This window comes from Ceratotherium simum, chromosome 29 (assembly GCF_057802395.1).
Source record: "Ceratotherium simum simum isolate JZ-2026a chromosome 29, ASM5780239v1, whole genome shotgun sequence".
Lineage (NCBI taxonomy): Eukaryota > Metazoa > Chordata > Mammalia > Perissodactyla > Rhinocerotidae > Ceratotherium > Ceratotherium simum.
Window position 1 is genome coordinate 11,000,523 of NC_141928.1, and position 27,261 is coordinate 11,027,783.

Sequence of the window (27,261 nt, forward strand, 5' to 3'; positions counted from 1 at the left end):
CAGAAAGATAAAGTCATTGGTGCATGATTTCACAGCAAGTCACTGCTATAATGGGATGAGAAAGGTTTAGTTCATTTTTTCATCTGCTAGGTTTTTGTTGGTTTGTTTTTAAGAATTTCAGAGCAGTGACAGGAGGGGCACACCTCATCTTTAGATGCTTACTATGAGTGTTTAGCTTAGTTGGAAACCTTCTGTGTATTTGTAGAGTTTTTTTAACAGGGAAATGAAAGCTGAACAGAACACTCATAGCCTGCTGTATGCATTCAGTGGAGTTACAGCTATAAGACATATATTACATTGTGGATAATATAGTATTTATGAATGCCAAGAGGACTTACTGTCTTCTGTGCAATTTCCCTGCCTTAAATATGACTGCCTAAAGGAGCAAAAATGTGTGTAAATTGGTTGTGATTGGGGGTTGCTCCATGAGTAAACTCCTATTTTCACTACTTAGAAGGCTCTTTTCTTTTTGGTTTCTCAATCTGTCCTCTGGATGGTTGAGGTTATAATAAATCTGACGTCTGTATATTATCAGCTTCTAAATAGAGGCCCCATTATATCTTCTTTGATCTGTTGACATCCTAGTTCTCTAGAGTAGACTTTAGGAGTGAATTTCTTAAAATTTCCATGTAACTTCTCTCAAAAAGTATAATAAACATTTGTATTTTGCTAACATAAAGGGTATTAATATCAGTAGTGTCTTAACACATTCCTAAAAGCTGGAATAAACCAAGTAATGTTTTCCCCTGGTTATAAGAATAAAATTGAGGGGTTACCTGCATTATCAAGGACTTTTCATTATATGAATTATGGCCATGATCAAAAGTTAGGAAGTTAGAGACAGCTTGAAACTACTAAAATTAAAATCATAAAATTGTACTTCTATATTATGTATACCTTCAGTCAAATGTACAATTCTTGCTAACATTTATCTTGTCTTTTGAGGTTAACAAAGTGCTTTTTCATGTATTCTGTGTCAGATTTTTTCAAGAGTCCTGTGAGATTGGATCATTTTGTAGAGAAGGAAACTAAGCCTGAAAGATTGAAGAATTAGCCCAAACTTGCATGGCTACCAAGGGACAGAGGTCACATTTGAATTCACTTGGGTGCCTGGTAGCCCATGTTGTTTTAAGAATGCTACCAATGGGCTGGCCCCATGGCTTAGCGGTTAAGTGCGCGCGCTCCGCTGCTGGTGGCCCGGGTTCGGATCCCGGGCACGCACCGACGCACCCCTTCTCTGGCCATGCTGAGACTGCGTCCCACATACAGCAACTAGAAGGATGTGCAGCTATGACATACAACTATCTACTGGGGCTTTGGGGGAAAAATAAATAAATAAATAAAATTATTAAAAAAAAGAATGCTGGGCCGGCCCTGTGGCTTGGTGGTTAAGTGCGCGCGCTGCGATGCTGGTGGCCCGGGTTCGGATCCCGGGTGCGCATCGAGGCACCACTTCTCCGTCCATCCTGAGGCCGAGTCCCACATACAGCAACTAGAAGGATGTGCAGCTATGACATACAACTATCTACTGGGGCTTTGGGGGGAAAAAATTAAATAAATAAAATCTTTAAAAAAAAAAAAGAATGCTACCAAACTGAACATTGTTTCTTCTGTACTTGACCCTTTAAAACAATTGCTAATCAAAAGCATGGAACTTGAGGAGCTTCTAAACGTCTGCCGACTGATTAAATCAAATGTAAGATGTATCCTTTGGGACTTGTACAGTTGTCTTCCCCTTGAGCCAGTTCTAAAATTGCAGGATTGGATTAAGTATAAATAAACATGTTGGCAAACATATAGTGCTGAGAAGCATTGAGGTAGTGTAATCTAGTGAGGAGATTGTAGACTTCAGTGTCAGACAGAACTTGGGTTAAGTCCTGGCTTGGCTACATCCTAGCTGTTTAAGAAGCCCCTTCAGCTAGCTCACAAGTTCTTGAAGTATGGCCTGTGGACCCTTGAGGGTCTTTAGGGTGGTACAAAATCAATTAGGGTAAATCTGCTTGTGCCTCAGCACGAATCAAGGGAGTGGCACCAGACTGTGCTGGTTGTCATTGTATTCTTCACCAGCAGGCATGCACAGTAAAATAAAATGCCAGGATCCACTTAAGAATGTCCTTGATGAAGCAGTAATATTGATCGGCACTCTCAGCTCTTGAGTAGATACATCTTTGGGATAGTCCATGTGATGACGTAGGACGTATGCATAAAGCACACCTGCTACATACCAAAAGAAAGGTGGTTTGCTCGAGGAAGAGTACTTGTGCGGTTCTTTGCAGCATGAGCTGAAGTAGCCTCTTTTTTTGTGGAACACTCTTTTTACTTGAGAGAATGAATGACAAACTGTGGGTATTTGGCAACCATTTTTGCAAAAGTGAGGGAAGTGAGCCAGTCACTTCAAGGAAAATGATGACAGTATTTGTTGCCAGTGACAAAATTTGAGTTTTCAAATAAAAAATTGGAATTTTAGAAAAATCAAGAGTGCTACCACGAGGCTAACAGTTTCTGATACTTAAAGACTTTTTTGATGAGATGAGTGGTGATATTAATGAATATAGTTTTTTGATGAGGTATAATGAAATGTCATTTTCATTTTCCAAATGACCAGTCTGTTATCCACTCGATGTGTTAGACCAATCTATCAGAGTATGATAAGACCCGTTGTCGAATTTTGATGTGCAGTTAGTAGTAGCAAATAGCCTAGGTGTGTAGTAGGCTATCCCATCTAGGTTTGTGTAAGTATACTCTATGATGTTCACACAGCTACAGAATCGCCTAATGGCACATTTCTCAGAATGTATTCCGTCGTTAAGCAGCGCAGGACTGTATCTATATGGATACACATGCTGTCAGTGTATATATACACACATATATTTATGTGTGTTATTCTGGCTTAGTAATTTCACTTCTTTGACTATGTCGTAAAGGCAAAAAAAAAAAAAAAATCAAATGCCGTATAAATATATAGAAAATGTGTTACAACATCATTTATAATAACAAAAGAAACAACCTTCATGACTAGCATAAGGGAATATTTTAATAAACTATATCTATCAACTCAACGACCTGGACCTTATGCAGTCATGAATAATGATTATGATGGAAACTGTGTAGCAAAATGGAAAAATGATTAGGGGAAAGAATAGAACACAAAACTGTACCTATAATATAACTACACAGTTTTACTATGTAAAACTGGGTATGTATACACACAAAGTTAGGAAGGGAACATTAAAAAGTTTTATGAAACCGTTGCTTTTATAAAAGTGTGGTGGAAGAGTGAGCATCCTTAAACTTCTCTACTGCTGTTTATAGAAATATGTTCTTGAACAAAAGCTTTATAAGTTTCCATTTACCCATTATACATTTAGTAGATGATCAAATATTATGCTTCAGGGACACATAATTCATACTCCATATTGGTAGTTTTCTCCAGAGTCTTTAATATAATAAACATTTACTGAGAACATGTCCAGAAAATTAACCTTGTCCTACTTTACTGGAAGCCTGCCTCATCATTTCACAAATAATTTCTGCCATCTATTGTATGTTTTTCATATCACAGACACTCTGTAAATGTTCTCATTTTAAAAGAAAACCAATCCTGAGAAGTGGATTTTATTCCATCATTAGAGGCAAGGAAACAGTTGGCTAGCTCAGTGGTTTTTAAACTTTTTGATTTCAGGACCTGTTCATAGTCTTAAAAATTGGAAGTCCCCCCAAAGTTTTTGTCTGTATGGGTTGTATCAGTCAGTATTTACCATATTAGAAATTAAAACTGATCATTTTTTAAATGTTTAAATTCATTTTAAAAATAAATAATAACTCATTAAATAGTAACATACATATATATTTATTTTTTGCTGAGGAACATTCACCCTGAGCTAACATCTGTTGCCAATCTTCCTCTTTTTTTTTTTTGGCTTGAGAAAGATTAGCCCTGAGCTGACATCTGTGCCAGTCTTCCTCTATTTTGTATGTGGGTTGCTGCCACAGCATGGCCGCTGACGAGTGGTGTAGGTCTGAGCCTGGGAACCAAACCTGGGCTGCCGAAGCAGAGCGTGCTGAACTTAACCTCTACGCCTTGGGGCCAGCCCCAACATACATATATTTTTAACGAAAAATAAACTGTGTTTTCCAAAACAAAACAAAACAAATTTAATGAGAAGAGTGGCATTGTTTTACATTTTCGCAAATTTCTTTAATGTCTGGCTAAATAGAACATGGCTGGATTCTCATAACCTGCCTCTGCATTCAGTCTGTTGGGATATGCTGATTCAAGTATATGAAGACAATCCAGCTTCACACAGATGTGTGTTACAAAAGGAGGGAATATTTTAATAATTTTTAGAGATAATGGTGCATGTTCTTTTTTAATACTGTACCAATTACAACTAATAATTTCCCACACATTTATCTTTTACAGTTGAAAGTAAAATTACTACTTAAATTTCTGACACTTAAAACAGTATAGGAATCTTAGTCATAGTGAGCAAAACTGAAATTGAAGTGTTAACTACTAAAAGAAATAAAGCACTACCCTTCATAACAATGTTTCCTAAGTCTGAAGACTTGTTACTTGCTTAGATTAAAAAAAAACTTTAGAAAGTTTAAAATAAAATTTTCCTATCTTCTTAAAATTAGCAAGTAAATAATTGAAACAAATGTTCAGTCTCAATTGAATGGTAGACTAGTATTTGTTTAAAATATTTGCTGTCCATTTCTACTGGAGTCTCTTCCTTTGAAAGGAGTATACTTGCTACTTCCTACCCCACACATGTATATATGATGTGTGTATATGTATCATATGTCATTTATTTATATATATATTTTATATATATTTACACATACACCAAGTATGAGCAATAAAAAAGTATCTATATAGTATTATGGTCAATTCCTTTCATCCAAAATCCCTTTTCAGAAAAACTGTTTTCTTTAGGATAATCTGGTTGACTGAAGTTACCAAATGCACAATTTGTCAATTACCAATTTTCATTCAAATAGAATATGATGAAATATACAGTTCTTTTTTACTGATTATCAAGAAGACAGTCCACAGCTGTGGAGCCTAAGGGTAGGGTACACATCTCCAACAGTAGAGTGTAGGAAGTGGGTTGATCTGCTCTTCATGACACTATAAAGTATCATGTGAATTCATTCTTTGAAAGAAATCCTAGTTCACTTGTTTCCTTGTCTTTTATCTCATTAAAATAGCTGCTGAGGGGCTGACCCCGTGATGCAAGCGGTTAAATGCGCACGCTCCACTGCGGTGGCCTGGGGTTCGCCGGTTCAGATCCCTGGCGCGCACCGAGGCACCGCTTGTTAAGCCATGCTGTGGCGGCGTCCCATATAAAGTAGAAGAAGATGGGCACGTATGTTAGCCTAGGGCCAGTCTTCCTCAGCAAAAAGAGGAGGATTGGCATCAGATGTTAGCTCAGGGCTGGTCTTCCTCAACAAAAAATAAAAAAATAAAAAAAAGATGCTGAATATGGGATGAGGTGGTTAGGTTAGCCTATTGACAAGTTAGGTAACTGAAAAATTAGATGATTTCAGATTCTCAAGTGATAGATGGGGAGATGTAGGAAAGAAATTGGGCCTATAACATGGATGACCTAGGAGTGACTTTAATGGTAACTGTGAGCTTTATTTTAGCGCCTTTTTTTAGACTTGGATGCTGTGTGCTTGGCAGTTTTGCTTACACTTTATTTCCTTTTATAAATGTAAATATTTGAAGGCTTCTTAATTAACTGCTTCTTTACACATTTTGCTTTCAGTTTTATTGTCTTACTCCACAGGACTTTGTAATCAGCGTATATTGTCTCTCTTTTATAGTTTTATGACCTCTGTGAACTATTCAGAACTGGAGGTCAGGTTCCTGACACAAACTACATATTTATGGTATGTAAACACCAGTGATATCAAGTACTTACTTAGTATGGAAAGGATCTAACTCATTACATGTAAATTACATAATAATTTCATTGTCGTGTGACAGTCACTTAATATATGAAGAGGTGGTTCTATACTTTTCTACATTTTGCTGTGTGCTCTAGTTGAGAATACTTGCTTTAGTAAACTGCTGTATATATAGAACTGGGTTGTAGCCCTTGGTAATGGTTGTGCAGAAAAATAGCCCAGAAGACAGGTTTAAGGCATAAATCTTCAGTATACTGTTATTTTATCAGACTTTTCTTGGGCATTCATTTTCATCTGTTATTAATCTGTGATTGATGAATATATACACATTTGCTATTAAGGTGGATAGTTACTTTCCTTTTGGAATGTCATGTTACTGTTGAACTTTTTTCTGAATCCTTCTGTCATGTTCCTTGCTTCTTCTGCAAGTCTCTGGGTCACTTGCCTATTCTTTTAGCTATTTTCCTATTGGTCTAATATTGGCCCAAGTAAAACATTAATGGGAAGTATAAATAGTCTGTTATCATATGCAGTTGTTAAATACAAAGCTGAACCTAGAACACTGTACAATTATGGTGTTTGTTTTTACAAAAACCTATTTTCTCCAAATTGGCAGTTCTTCTGATATAGTTAAAATGGTTTTTGAAATTCATTTAAAAAATTTTGATTCACACATGACCTTTTAGAAGCATCTATTAATATAGGTAACAGAGAATTGAAACAAAAAGGTGGTTTTGCAGTGAAAACCCCAAGAGCATTGCACTGCAGGTTCCTGTAGGCCTCCTGAATCATAAGACTAGCACAGATATTTAGTACCAACAGCTTATTTACTTCCATTTGAATTTTTTGTTATAACCCAATTTCCAAATAATTCAATGTGCAACTCTTCATTTTTGTTATTTTGGGCTGTGTCTCTGAGTTTGCACTTTGGTATAATTTAAAAAATACATTGTTGCTATTGTATTGTTTGTAACTGTAAACTTTTGCTTTACAGGGTGATTTTGTAGACAGAGGTTACTATAGTTTGGAAACCTTCACTTATCTTCTTGCACTAAAGGCTAAATGGCCTGATCGTATTACACTTTTGCGAGGAAATCATGAAAGTAGACAGATAACACAGGTCTATGGATTTTATGGTAAGATCTTCTGTTTCTCTGATTCTGAACATTTTCCTTTCCTCTTTGGGAAAAAGCCACACAAGTCGTACATGTGTGTTATAGTAAAATTAGAAAATACGGGTAATCTTTTTCCATTTTCTCACCCTTTACCTCCCCCTCTTTCCCCAATCAATTGAAAATCTTACCATGGAGAGAGAACCATTCTTAACTTTTTGGTGTACATCTTTCTAGATCAGTGCCTCAAAGTGTAGTCCTCAGTTTACCTCACTGGAATAACCTGAGGTGCTTGTTAAAAATGTAGGTTGCTGGGGCCCACTGCAGACCTTTTGGGGTGGGACCCTAGAATCTGTTGAAGGTGAATGTTCTGCACCCTCAAGTTTGAGAACCTATTCTATATATATGTATATATGTGTGTGTATTTGTGTGTGTGCGTTTGTATACATACGTGTGTGCACACACACCACACTAAAGTGGGATTGTACCTGCTTTTTTTTACTTAATATTGTGACTAGCTTTTTTACTTCATCGGTATTATTTTTATAGCTGCATTGTATTATACTCTATGGATGTACTATAATTGATTTAACCAGTCCATTTAACATTGGATGTTTGGGTTGTTTTTAAGTTGCTATTATACACATAGCTGAATGAATATCCTTTTGCATATATATGATGTTTTATATATATATATATCTGCTTGGTATATATGATATCCCACAGATATATGAATATCCTCTTACATATATATATGTATATTCATATGTATACGTATATATGAATATACATATATATATTCTTCATGTTATATGTACATATCTGTGTGCCTGCTGCAGAGAATGCCAGGACCTCAGGGGTCAGAAACAGAACTCAGCCATGAAAAGCAAAATGGCTGCTTCTATAAAACTTTTATGTGGTTGAAAGTTTTAAAAAATAAGGTTGGGAAGCTCTTTGAAGGAAGTAGACAGCAGAACTGTTGAGATTATTAATATGAATTTTCATGGAGCACAATTAAGGCAAATATTGAAAGATTTGAAAGTATTAATGTCATAACTGTTTAGTTTTAGATTTTATATTTTGAATTATCATCTGTCGTTATAAAGATAAGCTAAACTCTCTTACTCTTCAATTTGTCAGCCATTATTAATTATTAAATTGAGAGATTTTGATAATTGTTTATATTACTTTGTTATTAATAATTGAGAAGTTAGATGGCTAACATTTGTCTCCTTTCTCTAAGTTACTTCTGATTTTCATTCACAAAATACCAAATACCATTTGAAATAAAAGTTTTTGCTTGTTTTATAAAATAATCAATATTTTGCATAATACATATTTTAGTGTTAGCTCAGTGAAAGCAACTAGCTCCAACTGTCTTAAGATGGATATTATACAGGTAATTACACTGCAGAATTTGACCAACATTTGTCAGTGAAGAGCAAAAGGGATAAAAGAGGGAGAGGAAGGAAGACATTTTAATCAAAATGCCTTAACTGAAGAAAATTACAACAGCACAACATCTAGTATTGAATTTTCCTGTTCCCAAAGCTGTGCTCATGTATCATTTTGTTTAATAAGAGGAAGCCCACCAGCTCCTCAGAAGGGAGATAATTTTGGTCATCAGGGAACTTAACATTGATTTTAAAGTAGTAAAAATGTTCATATATAGCTATTAATTATATTGGGCCTTCAGTTCACACAGATAAACATATCCTGAGCAATTTTTATGAACCAAGGTGCTTTGCATATGTGTGAAGGTGCAAAATACAAGATTCCTGCCTGCAAACTGAGCTCAGTGTTAGAACTCTCTCATGGCAGGTTTAAATAAGGATCCTTTTCACATAGAGATGTAATTTAGAAAATCATGAGGATTGACCATACCCCATTGTCTTCTATCCTATATCACTTTCAGCTGTACTTAGGGCAATAGTCAGTTTTTTTCAAAATTAAGGAAGAAGCCAAGGAGCAGAATTTCCATGGTATTAATTGAAAGAAGAATTAATACCTATTAATTAGGTATTAATAAGTGTACCCTGTTGACTATTGTAGATAGCAGAGGGAGTGTTCAACTGGAAATATGTAAGAACCTGATTGGCAGTCTCTTGTCACTCGTGACTATAGGTGTACTTACTGGAGCTCAAGTATTTAGTTGCACAATTTGCAGAAAATCTCAGAAGAGACAACCTAGTTCTGAGAAATGTTGAGATAGGAATTACCCATGCTCCTGTAATTAAGCGTCCTCTAATTTGTTTGATTATCCTGCTAGAATAAGGAATTAAATAAATTACTAAATACATTAAATAAATTACTCTGTTTAATAGAATTTCCCAGTATTAATAACATAGTAGACAAAAGCATTTGCTTTGGGGTATGTGAAATTACTATTTAACTCTTCATGATCATAGCATTTGGACCAATAATTTCAGCTACTTCTTAGGGCCACTTCTACAGTGAACAGCAGGACCACATTCTTCTAGTTAAATCCTAGTCTCCTGGCTCTACATGGTAGGACCTACCAGGGCTAAATATGTGTCATAACTTGGTCTCCTAGTTTTAGCTGAATTTCTGTTGTCCTAGTGTTGATGTATTCTTTATTTTTATCGACAGATTCAGAACTTCATTAATGAGAACTGTTCTGTTTCTTTCATAGATGAATGCCAAACCAAATATGGAAATGCTAATGCTTGGAGATACTGTACCAAAGTTTTTGACATGCTCACAGTAGCAGCTGTAAGTTTATATAAATCTTTTTAAAACCTCAAGTATTTTCCTGCCAATACACTTTGCATATCTTTATCTAATTGCTATCTCAGTTATATTAATATAATTAGCATTCATTGATGAATTTAGATATGACTGAGTTTATTATTATACGTTTAACTCTTTCTTATCCTTTTTTTTTGCTAGTTAATAGATGAGCAGATTTTGTGTGTTCATGGTGGTTTATCTCCTGATATCAAAACACTGGATCAAATTCGAACCATTGAACGGAATCAGGAAATTCCTCATAAAGGAGCATTCTGTGATCTGGTTTGGTCAGATCCTGAAGATGTGGATACTTGGGCAATCAGTCCCCGAGGAGCAGGTTGGCTTTTTGGCGCAAAGGTCACAAATGAGGTAAAGCCAACGTTTTCGGAAAAGTGGTTTGCTGGTTGCTAATGGCCAATGTTAAGAACTATGCTGGCTATGGATAACAGACTTCTAGTCTAGTTTGCGCGAACTCTGGTGGCTATGGATATCAAATCTCTTGTCTAGTTTATCGTATATGTCTTTCTTTAATGGTTAAATGAGATCACATAATGAAAGCACCTCCTTCAGCATCCACTTGGTAATATGTGTAAAACAAATGTTTCTTTTCTTTCAAATATTGCAGTTAACTAATGAGATAGCAAGGGCAAGAGAAGCAACTTTTTTGGTATATGGATATTTTTAATTGGGATACAATTGACATATAACATTGTATTAGTTTTAGGTGTACAATGTAGTGATTTGATATATGTATATATTGTGAATAGGCAACTTTTTGAGGTTCAACTATTTTCAATTAAAAAATACACACACGCACACACATACACATACATACACACTCACACTTAGGGATAAGCTTATATTGGGAAGTAATCTAGCATAATGGAGTCAGAGAGCAAGGTTCAGCATAACTGAGGTAAGTTATTTGTCCTGAATGAACCTCTGTTTCCTTAAGTTGCAAAAGAAGGGTAAGAAATCTCTTCCAGAATTTTTGCAGGAGCTATATAAACCCTCAGTAAATAATAGTTATTGATAGCAATATATTTATTATTAAACCATAAAAAACTTTGTCTTATATCTGATAGTACTTAAGGATGCTTTTCTTTAGAAACTTCTAATTATGTGACTGTATGATTTCTCTAACTGTATAATAGACTCAGGCTGAAGCAGCTCTGTTTGCCTATAACTTATTGAAAGTATTGGGGATAACTGTAGAATTGGTTCTGTAATCATGAGAACTTTGGTAGTAACAGGATTTATACTTTATTATTTTCTTATGTATGTAGATTTTTTTTTAAAAAAATGTGCTGGATACTTAACAAAACCTTTCTAAATTGCAGTTTGTTCATATCAACAACTTAAAACTCATCTGCAGAGCACACCAACTAGTGCATGAAGGCTATAAATTTATGTTTGATGAGAAGCTGGTAACAGTATGGTCTGCTCCTAATTACTGCTATCGTTGTGGAAATATTGCTTCGATCATGGTCTTCAAAGATGTAAATACAAGAGAACCAAAGTTATTCCGGGCAGTTCCAGATTCAGAACGTGTTATTCCTCCCAGAACGACGACGCCGTATTTCCTTTGAGGCCTTCGCCCATCCTGCTGACCCATTTTTTTGCCCTCTTCTTACCCCAACTTTTGTGTATTACCCTCTACAATATACTTTTTATTGAGCACTTTGCTGCTGAAATGCTGCCTCTTGCCTTTTTTTTAATTTTAAATTATCTAAATTTATTGTTTGTTATGGTGTCTATAGCAATGTTTTTCTATCAATTTTCTCCCCCATCCCATCCCCACCTTGGACTCATTTGAGAAGACTTGAGAAATGTCTTAATACTCACACTGCTGCATGTAGCTCTTGCTTATTTACTGGTCTGAGGGAAACAGAAAGTGTTTCCTTTTTTTAAAAAGCCAATTGACAGAACAGACTACACTGAAATACTTCTCCTTTTGTATCATTCAGCCTTTTGTTTTAGTTTGGTAAGTTTTAAGAAATTTCAGCAGCAAAGTTGTTATTCAATGGGCACGATGGACTGCAAATGTCTCGAGTTATGTATACTTGTCCCAGCTGTAAACTTCATTGTCCTTTGTTGGATATTTTAAGTGGATATAAAATAAATTGGTCTAAAGGGCTGCCCTCCTTGTTGTGTTTTTAAATTTTAGTTAAAAACTGCTACAGCTTATGACTTTGTACGTTAAGATAATTGTATTGATCTTTTTTCAGATTCCTTGTATTTTTTAATAAAATAATCTTAAATAAAACCCGGGTAGGTTAAAGTGTTAGAAATTTTAAACAACTTACATTGTTAGCTTAAAGTTATTCTTTTTTTCCTAATCAGAGTTCTTGACCCTTTGGTTATTGAGTTTAAAACTTCAACTTAAATTCAATACTATTTATTTAAAAAAAATCACTAAACTGTGCCTAAAGAACATAACTGCCATATTAATGTTTTGATTTATATTCTCTATAGTAATAGAAAAACATTTAATACTTGTAATGCTGATGTAGTCATTTGATACCAGTTGAGTAGAATGTGATCAATCAATCCAGTTTACAATCTGTCATGAGTATCATTAAGTAAAATCTGTGTACTTTTTAATAGGAATCATTCTTCTTTTGCTGTAACACTTGACCTTAACTTTTAGAAAGTGTTCATTTTTTAACTGCAACTGGAAAGGTTGAAAAGTCAGGACTCTTGTATTTGTGAACTGTAATCTGAAGCAGATTTTAAAAAGTGTAGGAAGAAACAAATTGTCCTTTTTTGTACAGGTCTGTGATACCATGTTTTGGCTTTGTGTAAGTAATTTGAATATCCAAAGGGTTGTGATGATCAGTTCTTGATATGCAACTGTCCACTTAATAAGGACAAGTGTTCCAGTGTCTCTTATGACTGGGGTCATAAATGATGTTGGAATTTACCATTTTGTGAAATAGTTGGTATCCCTTTACTACTATAATTAATTTTTGTCATTCCAGGAACTCTTTGTGAAGCCAGCCAATTAATAAAGCACTTTAGCATCTGTTCAGGTAGTTTTGAAAACCAATTTTTCCCCTTCAGGATAAGAACTTCCAGGTTACCTAAAAATGCAATAAAAATCTTTATAGTCTAAGCTTCTTGGCACATAATTTTTCATCAGGGTTTTCTTTTATTAAATGAGCACAATACTATTTTGATGTTTTTGTTTTTTTCCCTCAACCACCCAGCCCCTTGTATAGTTTTTAATTGTATAGCTGTGTGAAAGAAGTGGCTGCACACACTTGAACTGTTGGGTCAGTAGCTTTGTGTTACTGCCCTGACCCCAGTGTAATTCAGGGGGAAAGGTACTTTTTATCTTACAGGGATATGTAGCTATGTATTTTACTAATTGTGAAACACTGGAAATTAATGATGCAGACAACTTGGTGTGGTCTTTGAACAGCTCTCTGCAGTATTTTTTTCTGTTACCATAAATTGTATTTAAGTGCTTGCTCTCCACTGCTTTTAAGTTGTATGAATAAACTGGTAACCCTCAGCCCTCCCTTCCCATTTGACACTCCTTAGCTTAGATTGCTGTAGTTTTAGTTATCCCTGTAATGTGACTTTTAAGTCATGGTGTACTGCATTTGTTTGTCACTAGTTGGGCATGTGTCAATAATATTCTGTCCATTCCTTAACTGCCATCTCTGTTTTGCCTGATTTTTTCTCTTCAACTGAATCACGGCTCTTTGCATGAAAAAAAAAAAATAGTTTTTATTATTAGACATGTAAAGGGAAGAAAGAGTGAATGTATTGGACTTTGTAAGCCTAAAAGGACTATTTGGATCCCTCTAATAAAAAAGGGCTATGTACTATATAGAAAAATCATGTGGTGGAAGATACTTTCAAGTCATAGGTTTGTAGGAAGGAGGATCTGTTACTCCCTGTATCTAGGCTGAATGTAAAATCCCTTATGTTGTACTACTGGGGGTAATAACTATTTTTATTTGCCTATGATATATACTTGGTTTCTAATAAAGTGTCCTAGGGTGTAGTGAGAACTGTCTACTTTTAATTGCCAGTCACTCCCTTTCTTCATTTGCTTGATATGCTCTTGGCTAGCTTTTTATAGGTTAATGCTTTTTCCTGAAAAATCTCACCACTTTAAATGTGTTCCTTTGGGTGTGATCCTAAAAAGCCTGGATCAAGAGCACATCTAATATGCAACCTGCATCAGCTCCTACTCTGGATGTCTAGAACTGTTGGAAGATTTTGACGTCTTAAACCTTGCATTTTGCTTTTGAACCAAGGTTTGAAATATTGTTAATTGCATTAAGATTTGTGTGTTTTGCTTTGTAAGCCCAGCACCAGGTTTTGGGAAATGCCTGCATTGTGAAAGCAAATCTGAACTCTTTCTGAGCCTCTTTCATTGTCAGAAATAGAATTGCTTTCCATCAGCCTCCAGAAAATTGTGTATCTGGAGTCGAAGAGACTTAACAGCAAGAATCCAGATTTTTAAATGTGATTGTTTTTTAAATGCTAATATTTGTAAAGCACCTTCAGTTCTTTGGATGAAAGGTGCTATATTCTCTCAGTGTAAATTAATAAAAAGATTATAGGAAGTTTGTCAAAAATGTTATCTAGTGCATAGTCTCTAGTATGTCCCGACAAGAAGTTAGCATTTTATATAACACGATTTAAATTAAAAAATGCTTATACCTTCACTTGGTTACTTGACTAGTAAACAGAAGTGAAACTTTTTCTTGTTCTGCATTTGACTCTGAGCTAAGTCTTCCAGTTCTTTAAAGGCAATGTTCATTGTTGTGTCCTGGATCCAGTGCCCAGAACCATGCTTCAGGAGATTGTCACAGCTCTTTCAACTGAGTCTTTTACAGTGTGTGGTCATGCTGACAAAATATATGGTCATAAAAAACCAAAAAGAAGCATTTGGAAAGTCCCCTAGCATGATGCCAAACACAGTAGATGCTTGGGGGAAGATTGGTTCCTTATTCTCCTCTGATTAGTTTTCTATTTCCTTGTCAGTCACTTGGTGGATGTGTGCCTTTCTTACCCTCATGTGAGTTAAGCTTATGCTGGCTTGGATCATTCAAATGTTTTCTTAATTCAAAAATGCATGAAATTTATGAAGATTTTTTTTTGTGTGTCAACAAAATTACTTGTTACATAAGTATATTCCACTCAATCCCTGGGCACCCACTATTTTTCTCACCACTCTGCTTTTGTGTATAAATGTTAATGGGATATAAAAGGTTGCATGGAGGCATTATGGAATAGTGGAAGAATATAGGCTTTGGGATCAAAGCCTTTGGGAAAAAACCTAGCTCTGCCAGGCAGTAATAGCAGTTAACCTGTGTTGAACACACTTAGCTAAATGCTGTCCATGCCCTATTTTGTGGTACCCTTACTATGGCTCTATGAATATATTACCTCTTTTCTTTTTTTTCCTTCAGATGAGGAAACAGGCTTAGAGAGGATAGGTAACTTGCCCAAGGTTGCACAGGAGAGCTGGAACATGAACCCCTGTAGGGCATGCTAGACTACATCTTAAGCCATCTTAAGCAATATTGGTTATTGTAGCTGTGTGACCCTGAGCAAGTTGGGTTCTCTGAATCTTAAAATTCTGTGTTTAAAATGAGAATACCATACAGGTTGATATCAGGGTTAAAAATAGCACACAAAGTGCCCAGTCCCTGGCCCAAAGCTGCCATTTATTAAGTGCCCCCTTTCATATACCATTGGCCCAAATTCATTGTAGTTAGGAAGTAAGATAATCCAAAGCAATATATAATTGCTGACATACGGAACGTACAACAGATTTGGAGAAGGAAATGTTGGATGTAGGATGGAGTAATTGGGGAGGGCTTAAAAGAGGAACTGTGAATTAAACGTGGACTGGAATGATGGGATGTGCGTTTCTTATATAGTAAAAGGACAGAAGCAGAGATTACTAGAACTTGGACCTAACACGAAGATGTGACTTGAGGGTACTTCCTGGGAAGGCACAAGAAATGAATACCTGCAGCTCTGTTGACAGTATCTACCATGTCTCTGAGAGACGCTGGCCAAAAATGATAGACCTTGAAAACCAGGCAGAGGATTTTAATCCATATTTTAAGAAACGTAATGAGTGATATTTGGCCATTAGTCTGCTAGTGAGTTGCTCTTCCCCACCAGGACTCCTACCCCAACTCCCCCAGTATTGTCTGATATTATTCAGAAGTTCTTTTTTCTGTCTGGCTTGGTGATTATAAGGGGGGATACTGCTGATTGGGATTGAAGTGGTTTGTGGTTCTGTGATTTTCAGATTACATAAAATATTAATTTGGGAAACCAACAGATGTTTGACAACATTTTTTTCCTTGTCAAAGCCATTTAAAAAATCTCACTACTATCATTATTTCATAAAAGGAAGAGCATTTTTAACATCAAAGATGTAAAAAGAGCCATCTCAGAATAAAGGACAGCCCTTTACACCAAATAAACTTGGTTTTGTGAAAAACTATTGTATCCTCATTTTTGCCATTTGCGAAGATTGGTGAGAGATTTGTCCTCAACCTGTCAGTGTGTACCACTGTAAGCTGTCACATTATTGCTGCATAAAAATGTGTTCTAATAAAATCGGAGTAGCATAAGAGAAAGTTATATGCCTTCTCCCAGCTCCAAATATCTGCCAAGGATTTATCAAACAAAAACTGTACACAAGGAATCTAGAGAGGCTGAAGAGGATACCACATTAAAGGAAGAATTTTATACTATGTTAATGAGCCATGTCTTATTTTCAAGGATGTCCTTGTCAAAGTAGAAGAGGAAAGGTAACTGATATTGTGCGTATGTGTTGGTAGTCTTGCATGCTTAGGTCTGTCAACAAAGATGCAGTGAAATTTAATTGATTAACTCGCGTAGAACTTAGAATCATCTGCAGTATCATAGAACGGTTAGCACACACGGGCATCAGTTCTATTCGGGCCTTTCAAAATAGAACACATTGCGTTTAGTTAAAACATCAATTGTATTTGCGGTGTTGATTTTTCTTTCATGGTAATTTTTAAAATCCCGTGCTTTCTTAGAAGCCTGCACTCAGGCTTGTGATCTTTTCTGCAGAGGACTGAGCATCTAAACCACGCTTTATTTTGGTAGATTCTTACAGTTTTCTGGCTGGATCCTTTAAGAGTATCTGTGAGACTATTTCAGTATGATGTAGAGAGAGGGACCGCAGGTGGTTCAAAACGAAGCTCGTTTTGGAGAGTTGCCGCAACTGTCGCACCTGCCAGAGGAGTTTGGGAAACTGCAGTGCTTGGCTTTTGGTCCTGGCGTGGTGCAGCGTTGGGGCTGCCAGCGGGTGTGTGGGATGCACGACGCAGAGCGAGCGGAACCTGCCGGCAGGTGTCTGGCGCCGGAGATGCAGTTTCTATTTTCCGGCGCACGGTGGCGCTTAAGTCTCCCCGGCCCAGCTAGCAGTCTCTAAGGCACCTCCGCTGCCACCTGCAGTCTCAACCAAACCTAGGTGGCGGGATGTGACGGCCCGAGCGTCCAATCGACCTCCAGGCTTTCGGCCACGCTAAGGCTCTAGCCAATGGGAGCCCAGGAGAGGCGCGGAGGAGGCGGGCCCCGCGGCAAGCCTTGCAGAGGCGCGAGGCCCTCCTCCCGCCCCTCCGCCTACTCCAGCCTCCGCCGCCTCAGCTTCCCGAGCGAGCCCTGCGGCCGCCGGAGCAGCTCCCGCAGCGGAGCAGGAGCCGGATGGTCAGAGGAGCCCGGCAGCCCCAGCAGCCGCGGAGTCGCCTGGCCCCCAGGTGGGGCGCGGGCTGAGTGGGCGTCGGGGTTCGCGGTGGGGCGGGGGCGCGGGAGCGGGCCCAGGGGCAGGGGCTTGGGGCCGCGGAGCATTCGGGGTGCCGAGACTGGAGGGGCGGGGGATTCAGACTGGGGGGGATTCGGGGGGCGCCTAGGGGCGGGGGAGCGAGCGGGGCGGCGATAGCATCTCGAGGCCGGGTGAGAGGGGCGTGTGAGGGAAGGGGCGCCCAGGGGTGAGGCTGGGGGCGCTGGGCCGGGAGGGGCAGGGCGCGCGCGCCCCGTGGAGGGGCCGTGGAATGCGGGGGGCGCGGGGCCTGGAGGGGCGGGGCTCGGAGCGGGTGGGCACAGGAAAGGGGAGGCCGGAGGGGCTTGCGGGGGTGACGAGGCAGACAATGAGTAGGTGGTGGGGGGTGGTTTTGGGGAGCTGGGCTGTGACTAATAGGAGCTGAGGATGGAGTGAGAGACCAGGAGGCAGAGCAGGGTTTGGGCTAAGCAGACATTAGGGGAACAGTAAGTCCCAGGATTGCTTGGTCTTGGTAAATAGGGGAAACAGGGCATAAGGCGTTTGTAAGGTCAGGTATGGACTTAGCCAGGTTGTAGTTCTAGAGGGTGGTATGAGGTTTTGACTGGCACAGTGGGCCCGGAGATGTGTTCTTGTGTGTTACTTTTAGTTACCATCTTATCTGTTTGGTCTGTAGACTGACGGGCACAGTGGAGAAACCACCTCGAAAACGGAAAAGCAGGTAAGGCAAAATGCCTTCCTCTTTTGCTTCGTGTTTTTCCATTTGCTTGGCTACACCTATGCCATACTGCATAATTATACACTGTCACTAGGTAAAATTTTTTGTTTAGCTCCTTTCGTAATGAATATAACTATCTGCAAGATCTTTCGTTTGAGGACTTCAGAGTATCACCTGTACACTTCTTTTTTTTTTTGGTATATAAGATTATATGGGAAAGAGACATGGATAATTGAGAAATCCTACTTTTTACTTGAGCCGTAATTTCAGCTTCTTTTCCACCAGCTCTGTTTAAAAAGCTAATGTTTATTGAACATCTACTATGTGCCAGGTACTATATGCAGGTGCTTTATGTGTATTATCTTCTCTAATCCTCTAAGCACCCCAAGGAGGTGTGTACCGTTATCACTCTTTTGCAGAAGTGGGAGCTGAGGCAGAGAGGTCAAGTATTTACCCAGGATCACATCTAATAAATGATTGATTTATTTAAAAAAATTATGATCTATTATTGAATGGATTATCCATTATTGAAAAAAATGGATTTGAATCCAGGCAGTCTGACTCCAGAGCTTAAGCTCTTAACCATTATACTATAATGCCTCTAATAAATATAAAATTGAAAATAGGTTTTCTTACTGCTGTTTCTTTTTTTGTTGTACACCGATTCTAATAAACAGTTGAGCCACAGGAGAAGAGAAACAAGGGGCTTACGTAGTCTGCAAACAAATGAATTATTCCTTGAGTAATGAAGAAGAACATATATCCGTTCCACAAACGTTTTTGAGCACATTCCAATTACTATGCTACTGCATAGCACTTCTGTGTAGTCATTAGAGGATTCCTTTTTCACAGAGGTAGGCACTGGCCTAGGGAAAGTAAGCTACAGTTGTGAGGATGTGACCAGTAGGACTGCAGTCGTAGTTAATATTTGGTAAGTTATCCACGTTAGTACACAGAAAACGTCAACAGTAGGTAGATATGAAATGCTGATGTTGGAAATGCTAACAGCCAAAGTTCTTTGTCACTCTTGAGGCATGTACTGTCCAATATGGTAGCCATATATGGCTGTCTAGCACTCGAAATGTGGCTAGCATGACCGAGGAACTGAATTTTTAATATTCTTAATTGTAATTAATTTAAATTTAAAAACTGATACTTGACTCATTGGAAAATGTGTAAGTAGGTTTGGAACAACTTGGGTGTGTGAATCTACTTTTTCATCTGTAAATTTTATTTATCTAAATACAGATCCAATATTACCAATGAAAATTTAATGTCCAAAATGAAGTGTACTCTAAGTATAAAATACACACCAGATTTCAGGTTAACACAAAAAATGAATGTAAAATTTCTCATTACTAATTTTTATATTGATTACATGGTAAAATAATATTTTAGATATATTGAATTGAATAAAAGTATTACTAAAATTATTTTCACTTTTTTCTTTTTACTTTTTCTAACAGCTACTAGAAAATTAAAAATTACATATATGGCTTGCATTATATTTCTTTCCAACAGCCCTTCTTTAATTGTCATTACACCACTGCCAGACTCTTGCAGTAGTTTCCTGACTGGGTTCCCTACCTTGAGTCTGTAATTCATTCATCATACTGTGCAAATTGATCTTGTAATTCTTGTGCTTAAGATCCTTCTATGGTTCCATTACTTATGGAACATAATTCAGACTTTTTAGCCTAATCATAAAAAGAGACTGAGTTTATTTCACTTCTGCTTATCTTTCTAGCCACAGGTTAGTACTGTGGCCGTGGTAATTCTCAATAATGGACCTATTAAACGTCTAGTATTAAATGCTTTAACTTTCTGGTGAACCCTTCGCGATGAATTAATGGCTGAATGTAGCTTCATGTTCTGCTTGCCATTTCCAGAACTCATGTTCTCTCTTTGCTTTGGAGTTTTACACATGATTTCTCTTTCTCTCTGGATAACTTTGTCCTTGGCAAGCTCCCTCCTTTAAGACTTAGCTCAAATGTCACATCCTCCGTGGGACTTTCCCCACCCTCTCCTTCACCTTCCTCTACTTGACCTTGTTTGCTCCCATGATAGGCTGTACATACTCCTAGGTGTCATGTTTGGGCTGAATTTGAATCCTAGCCCTGTCAAATACAAGTTGGGAGATCATATGCAAGTTAATAAACCTCTCTGAGCCCCAGTTTCCTCATCTGTATAATGGAAATAATAATAGTTCAACCCTTCTAGGGTTGTAAGGTGCTTAGGACAGTGCCTGGCACATAGAAAGTACACAATAAATTTTAGGTTAAAAAGCACCGATCATATACCTTTTATTTCCCACCTCTTTTCAAAATATATACCATCTAAAGGATTAAAAATAAAGATATTAAGGCAAAGAAGAAATGAGAGAAGAAGAATAAAATTAAACCAGTGGCAAAGTTAGTATGTAGACCAGAAAGCGCTGCACAGTCGGTAAAGGTGGTTCCGTATTTGGCTCTGAGTTTCCCAGAGCAAAGAAATGCTCAACTTCCAGATTCATGGTATTTATAAACTCAAACACATGTTATTCAAGACAAGTGGGACTTTTTTTGACCATTAGATCTGAGAGAAATTTCTCTCACTGGTCTTCATAGTGGGGACACTGTAGTTTTGTGGGGGAAAAAATTCCCAATGATAAAGAGAGTGGTGAGTATTTTAAGATTGCTTCTTGTAATGCTTCTTGATCTGGGTTCAGGTAACACCAGTGAACATTCTCCAAAGGGCCAAGGCAGTGTGGTCTAGGTATAGAGCTCACTGGTTTGGCTTGGTTCAGGGATAAAGAGATGAATAAGTTGCAGGGACTCTGCTTATCCCTGGCACTTAGAAACCAGATGATTGGATTATTGAATAAATGAGTCCTTAAATAATTAATTCTCCATGAATACTGTTTCTTGTAACCAGGTTTTGGTAAGCATCAGGCAGCAGTGAGTTTAAATGTGCATTCTCTGCTGTGAATCGTGAGGGCACATATTCTGCATGTCTGATGAAGGTCAGATCCTGATGAAGTCAGGATTTGGACCTGAATGGACAGCCAGCATACATCTCTACAGAGGTCTTGTGGGCAAGACCAAGATTTTCTGGGATTGCTTTAAAAATGGAAAACAAAATGGCCAGTTAAGGCCCTAAAGATGGATTATAGAGAAAAGACGTAATGGTTGTAGCTAGAAATTTTTTATAGCTGTTATGATCAGTTGCATACTGTGACCATAAAAATTCTCAATATCAAACGATATAACTTCCTTGTGCACACTTCAAGATGAATTAATGCTGAACGTAGCCTTAGGGATCCCTTTGAGTTGACCTGCTGTGTAGAGTTGTTGCCTGTTATACTATATATCCTGTTATACATTTTGGAAAACAATTGCAAAAAGTATGATTTTTTATTTAGGATGGTTGCTGTTAAGTCATTCTTCTTTTTTTTTTTTTTTTTTTTATAATTTTTATTTATTTATTTCCCCCAAAGCCCCAGTAGATAGTTGTATGTCATAGTTGCACATCCTTCTAGTTGCTGCATGTGGGACGCGGCCTCAGCATGGCTGGAGAAGTGGTGCGTCGGTGCGCGCCCGGGATCCGAACCCGGGCCGCCAGCAGCAGAGTGCGCGCACTTAACCGCTAAGCCACGGGGCCGGCCCTAAGTCATTCTTCTTGATAGACATTAGTTAGCGGCTGAGTTATTGTTTGACAACATTCCTAGTGCTGACCAAACTATCATATGGTTTAAGAAAAACTAAGTTAATTTGAGATAAGCAAGCATCTCATACCCTACAGTTATTATGTGTCTGTGTCTTTTTTCCCCCTACTAAAACTTTTATTTTCTTGTCTTAGTTCTTCTTTTACCCCTAGTACTGAGGGGGTGCTCAATAAAACTATAGTGAACTAATAAATGAATTGGTGGCAAGAGGGAGTTAGCATGGGGTGGGGCTTTGGTGATCCACAATGCTGTGATACTGTTTAATGCCCCTGATAAAGTGTACTAGACTGGAAGGGGTTTTAAGATTAGGAAACTTGATCTCTATGTGGTTTTGGAAAATTCTGAAGATTTCAATATGTCTGTTAATAAAGTTTGGGTTATGAGTTAGAGAATTCTTTCAGATCCTGTTATGAATAAGACCCGTTTGTTTGGATAGGGTTTATGTTGATTAAACCTTTATTGTATGATTCAGGGGCTTTTTGTGTGTATGTGTGTATGATGTATTTAAAGCAAAGAGATCCAGCATTTTGATGGTTTATGTAATTTGTTAGAATTACATTTGAATTAAAAAAACATTTAAATGCTTTCTGTAAACATGGGATATAGACATGAGTGAGATATGGCCCCTGCTGGGGAAAAGCTTATGTGTTAATGGGGAAGACAGACACAAAAAAATGAGCCAGTGTAATGACTTTGTGTATATACAAACGGTTTATAGTCACTCTCTCTACTGGTAGTGAGGGCAGTTTCCACAGACGTTTCATCTAGGCCCTGAAGGTTTGGAAGGTTAATTTTGGTGGTAGTCTGGCTGTTGAAATGATGGAGTAGAGGCTAGATGTAGACTAACTAATGATGAGGTTTAAGGTGAGCTGAATTCAGAACCTGAACCAGGGCAGTGTCAGGTGTTTTTAAAAGCTGGGGCTGTGATGTCAGTTTTCAGAGATTAAGCAGTTCTCAACTAGAGGTGATTTTGCCTCCCGGGGGGCATTTGGCAATGTCTGGAGACAGTTTCGGTTATAACTGGGGGCAGCTAGTGGGTCAAGTCCAGGAATGATGCTAATAAACACCTACAATATACAGGACAGCCTCCCACATCTAAGAATTATCCAGCTCAAATTGTCAATGATAGCGAGGTTGAGAAATCCTGGACTAGAATTTGAATGTCAGCTCTCCCAAATACTAGCTTTGGGCTCTGGGCCAAGTATTCACCCTCTGAACCTGTTTGCTCTTTTGCAAAATGCAGGTAATGGTAGTACCTACCTTGTAGGATTATTGTTTTCCTCTAATGGTACATAAACCGTGCAAGTGCAGAGATTTTTGTCTGTTTTCTTTACTATTCTATCTATTCCCATCACCTAGAACAGTGCCTCACATATAACAGGTACTCAGTAACTCTTTGTTGGATAATTCAATGAATGGCTTATTGAGAGGATTCAATGAGATAATGAATATAAAATTCATGATACAGTTACCTGATATACATTAAGGACTCAATAAATGATAGCTGTGACTATCATTAGTTTAAATGTTTTTATTTTGCCTTTCCTTCCAGTCTTTTTAAAAATCAGCTTTATTGAGGTATTATTTATGTATAATAGAACTCACCAATTTTAAGTATACAATTTGATGAGTTTTGAGAAATGTGTACAGTTGTGTAACCACCCACTGCAGTTATGATGTAGAACATTGGCATCACTGCCCTCTTCCCCACACACACATTTGCTCATGTTCCCTTGCAGCCATGGTTCTGGCCACCACTGATCTTTTTTTCCTATCACTCTAGTTTTGTCTTTTCTAGAGTTTCATATAAGTGAGTCAATCAGTATATAGCCTTTTGTGTTCAGCTTCTTCCGCTTGGCGTGATGCTTTTGAAATTCATCCTTGTTATTGTTTGTAACTGTAGTTAATTTCTTCTTCTTGCTGAGGAGCATTCCATTGTATAATTTTACCACAATTTGGTTATGCATTCACTAGTTGATGGACATTGGCTTGTTTCTAGTTTTTGGTTAATATGAATACAACTGTTGTGAACATTTAAGTCTTTGTGTAGACACATCTTTGCATTTCTCTTGAGTGAATGCCTAGAAGTGGACTTGCTGGGTCTTATGGTAAGTGTATGTTTAGCTTTTTAAGAAATTGCCAAACTGTTTTCCAAAGTGGCTATACCATTTTGCACTCCCACTAGTAATGTATGGGATTCCATTTGCTCCGTATCCTCGCAAGTACTTGGTATTGTCATTCTTTTCCTTTTAAAAGTTTTATTAAAGTATAATTGACATACAATAAGCTGCATATATTTAAAGTGTACAGTTTAGTAAGTTTTGAAACATATGTACACCCTTGAAACCATCGCCATTGTTTGCCATTCTAGGGGTGTGTAGTGATATATATCATTATGTTTTTTATTTATTTATTTATTTATTTTCCCCCAAAGCCCCAGTAGATAGTTGTATGTCATAGTTGCACATCCTTCTAGTTGCTGTATGTGGGACGCGGCCTCAGCATGGCCGGAGAAGTGGTGCGTCGGTGCGCGCCCGGGATCCGAACCCGGGCCGCCAGCAGCGGAGCGCACGCACTTAACCGCTAAGCCTCGGGGCCAGCCCTATCATTATGTTTTTTTTTTTTTTTTAAGATTTTATTTATTTATTTTTTCCCCCCAAAGCCCCAGCAGATTGTTGCATGTCATAGTTGCACATCCCTCCAAGTCGCTGCATGTGGGATGCGGCCTCAGCGTGGCCGGAGAAGCGGTGCGTCAGTGCGCGCACGGGATCCGAACCCGGGCTGCCAGCAGCGGAGCGCGCGCGCTTAACCGCTAAGCCACGGGGCCGGCCCATAGCATTAGGTTTTTAATTTGCCTTTTTCTCATGACTAATGGTGTTGAGTATCTTTTCATTTATTTATTTGCCATTCATTTAACTTCTTTTGTGAATCTCCTGTTCAAGTATTTTGACCATTTTTTAATCAGTTGTTTGACTTCTTCTATAGTTATCATAGTTCTTTATTTATTCTGGAAACAAATTCTTTATCAGATGTATGTTTGCAGATGGTTTCACCCAGTCTGTGCTTGCCTTTTCCTTTTCTTCACAGTATCTTGAGGAGCTTTTAGCTTGAATAATAGGTTGGATGAGAACACTTTTAATTGAGACAACAGATGCAGGAGCAGGTTTGGAAGGATGGGATTATGAGTTTATTTTGGCTGTATGGAGTGTCAAGTGCTTCAACGTGCTGTCTCTAACTGGGCAGGTGAAAACTTGGGTCTGGAGCTGAGAAGAGAGGTCAGGGCTTGAGATACAGATTTGGAAGTCATCAGCAAACACTTAGTGATCCAAGTCATGAAAATGAATGAAATAACGTGGAGGGACCATGTTGAGTGAAATGCGAAGAAGGCCATAGAATCTTCCAGTAACATGTGGAACAAGACCAAACTGCTTTCTGTCTTCTTCCTTTGCTGTATTATCTGTCCACTGCAGTCTTGCTGTAGATGGTCATCAAACAAGTGGTGTTTATCTGTGGGAGACAGATCTCTGCACTGTTTGGTGAGAAACTGAGATTCTGGAGGTAGTTATATGGAAAACTAGGGGAGTGTTTTCCAGTCTGCACTGAAATGCAGGAATATCCTCTACTTAATGGAGTTTCTTTGCGATAGGGATCAACATCCCTACAGAAATGCAGTGGTTTTGGTAAAGCTGTTTCTTACAGCATGTGTCAGTGAAAACCTAGGGCATGATGCCAAAATTTAGTTCTATGAGAAGGGATTCTGCAGGGGCCTGAGATAGCGTGGTCAAAGTATTCACCATTTTCGTGGTAATATTTTATTCAAGAATAAAACTTAGAGTAGCTCAAGCAGTGATTTTCAAGGGTGTTCAAAAAGAGCCCAAAGATTCCTTGGGGCTAATTCAAGGGCTCCCTCGAGGGTGGGATGCCAGGAATAGCAAGAAAAAGGTTGAGCAGACTGGCTTCTAAAACTCCACTTCTACTTCTGTGTATGTATGTATATTTTTAATACGGGAAATTTCAAATACGGATAAACTTAGAATATTACAGTGAACCTGAGTTATTCATCACCCAGCTTGAACAATCATCAGCTCAATCCCGTTCCATCCGTGTACCCCCCTACTGCACCTGAAGCGTATTCCGTACGTATTATTCATCTGTAAATATTCTGGTATGTATTGTTGAAAGGTAAGGACTCTTTTAAAACATATAACCACAATACCATTACAATAACTTAAAAATTAACCATGTTCCCTTAATATCATCCAATATCTCCTTGGTGTTCAGATTTCCACAGTTGGCTAATAATTTTAAAAAACGTCTGTTCAAATCAGGATCCAGATAAGGTTCATAACTTGCAATTTGTTGATTAGATCTTAGGTTTTTTAAAATCTGTAGTTTTCCCACTCTGTGTCTTTTTCCCCGTGCTCTTTTTTTTTTTTTTTTTTTTTAAAGATTTTATTTATTTTATTTTTTCCCCCCAAAGCCCCAGTGGATAGTTGTGTGTCGTAGCTGCACATCCTTCTAGTTGCTGTATGTGGGACTCGGCCTCAGGATGAACGGAGAAGTGGTGCCTCGATGCGCACCCGGGATCCGAACCCAGGCCGCCAGCATCGCAGCGCGCGCACTTAACCACCAAGCCACAGGGCCGGCCCTCCCCGTGCTCTTTATTTGTTGAAGGTGGCACATTCTTTATTAAGAATGTCCCACAATCTGAATTTTTAATTTTCTAAAAAGTTGATGTATAATTTATATATGATAAAATTTACCTATTTTAGTGTACAGTTCTGTGAATTTTGACAAACGCATGCAGTTGCATAATCACTACTACAGTCATAATATAGAACAGCCCCATCACTCCCCCCAGAATCCCTCTGTCTCCACTGACCAATTGGCAACCACTGGCCAGTTTTTCCATAGTCAGAATTTTGCTGACTCTGTCCCCATGGTATCACTTAACATGTTTCTCTATTCTCTGTGTCTCTTATAAATTGGTAGTTAAAACTAGTTCTAGAGACTTGATGAGATTCAGGGGTTTTTTTGAAAGAATACTTCGTAGGAGTGGTGTGTACTTCATGAAGGCCTTTCTTTAGTTCATGTTAGAAACTCATAGTGATCAGTGTCTATATTGGTAATTTCATTTGGGGTTACAGATGGTGACATTCTAATTTTCTCATTTCGTCTTCATTATTAGCTGGCATACTTCTATAAAGAGAAGTTTCCCTTGTGACTTAAAAAATGTTTTTTGAAGTTAGCATTACAGTAAAATTGATTT

At 38.1% G+C, this 27,261-nt stretch overlaps 2 protein-coding genes across 4 annotated transcripts in view; both read left to right on the top strand.

Moving 5' to 3' along the window:
• PPP6C (protein phosphatase 6 catalytic subunit) overlaps positions 1-13,296 on the top strand; it is a 33,502-nt gene extending 20,206 nt beyond the window's left edge. Inside the window, exons 3-7 of the mRNA XM_004423446.3 lie at positions 5,833-5,898; positions 6,911-7,052; positions 9,682-9,761; positions 9,939-10,148; positions 11,120-13,296. Coding sequence (XP_004423503.1) covers positions 5,833-5,898; positions 6,911-7,052; positions 9,682-9,761; positions 9,939-10,148; positions 11,120-11,368 — 747 coding nt within the window. The 3' untranslated portion in view covers positions 11,369-13,296. The remainder of the gene's footprint in view (positions 1-5,832; positions 5,899-6,910; positions 7,053-9,681; positions 9,762-9,938; positions 10,149-11,119) is intronic.
• Positions 13,297-17,417: 4,121 nt separating this feature from the next.
• Positions 17,418-27,261, top strand: part of SCAI (suppressor of cancer cell invasion) — a 136,305-nt gene continuing 126,461 nt past the window's right edge. Inside the window, exons 1-2 of one of the 3 annotated variants that reach the window (XM_087419094.1) lie at positions 17,418-17,551; positions 18,248-18,292. In XM_087419094.1, coding sequence (XP_087275220.1) covers positions 17,499-17,551; positions 18,248-18,292 — 98 coding nt within the window. In that variant the 5' untranslated portion in view covers positions 17,418-17,498. Of the gene's footprint in view, positions 17,552-18,247; positions 18,293-27,261 lie in introns of those variants that run through there. The other 2 variants (XM_004423444.3, XM_087419095.1) reach the window with 2 other exon arrangements.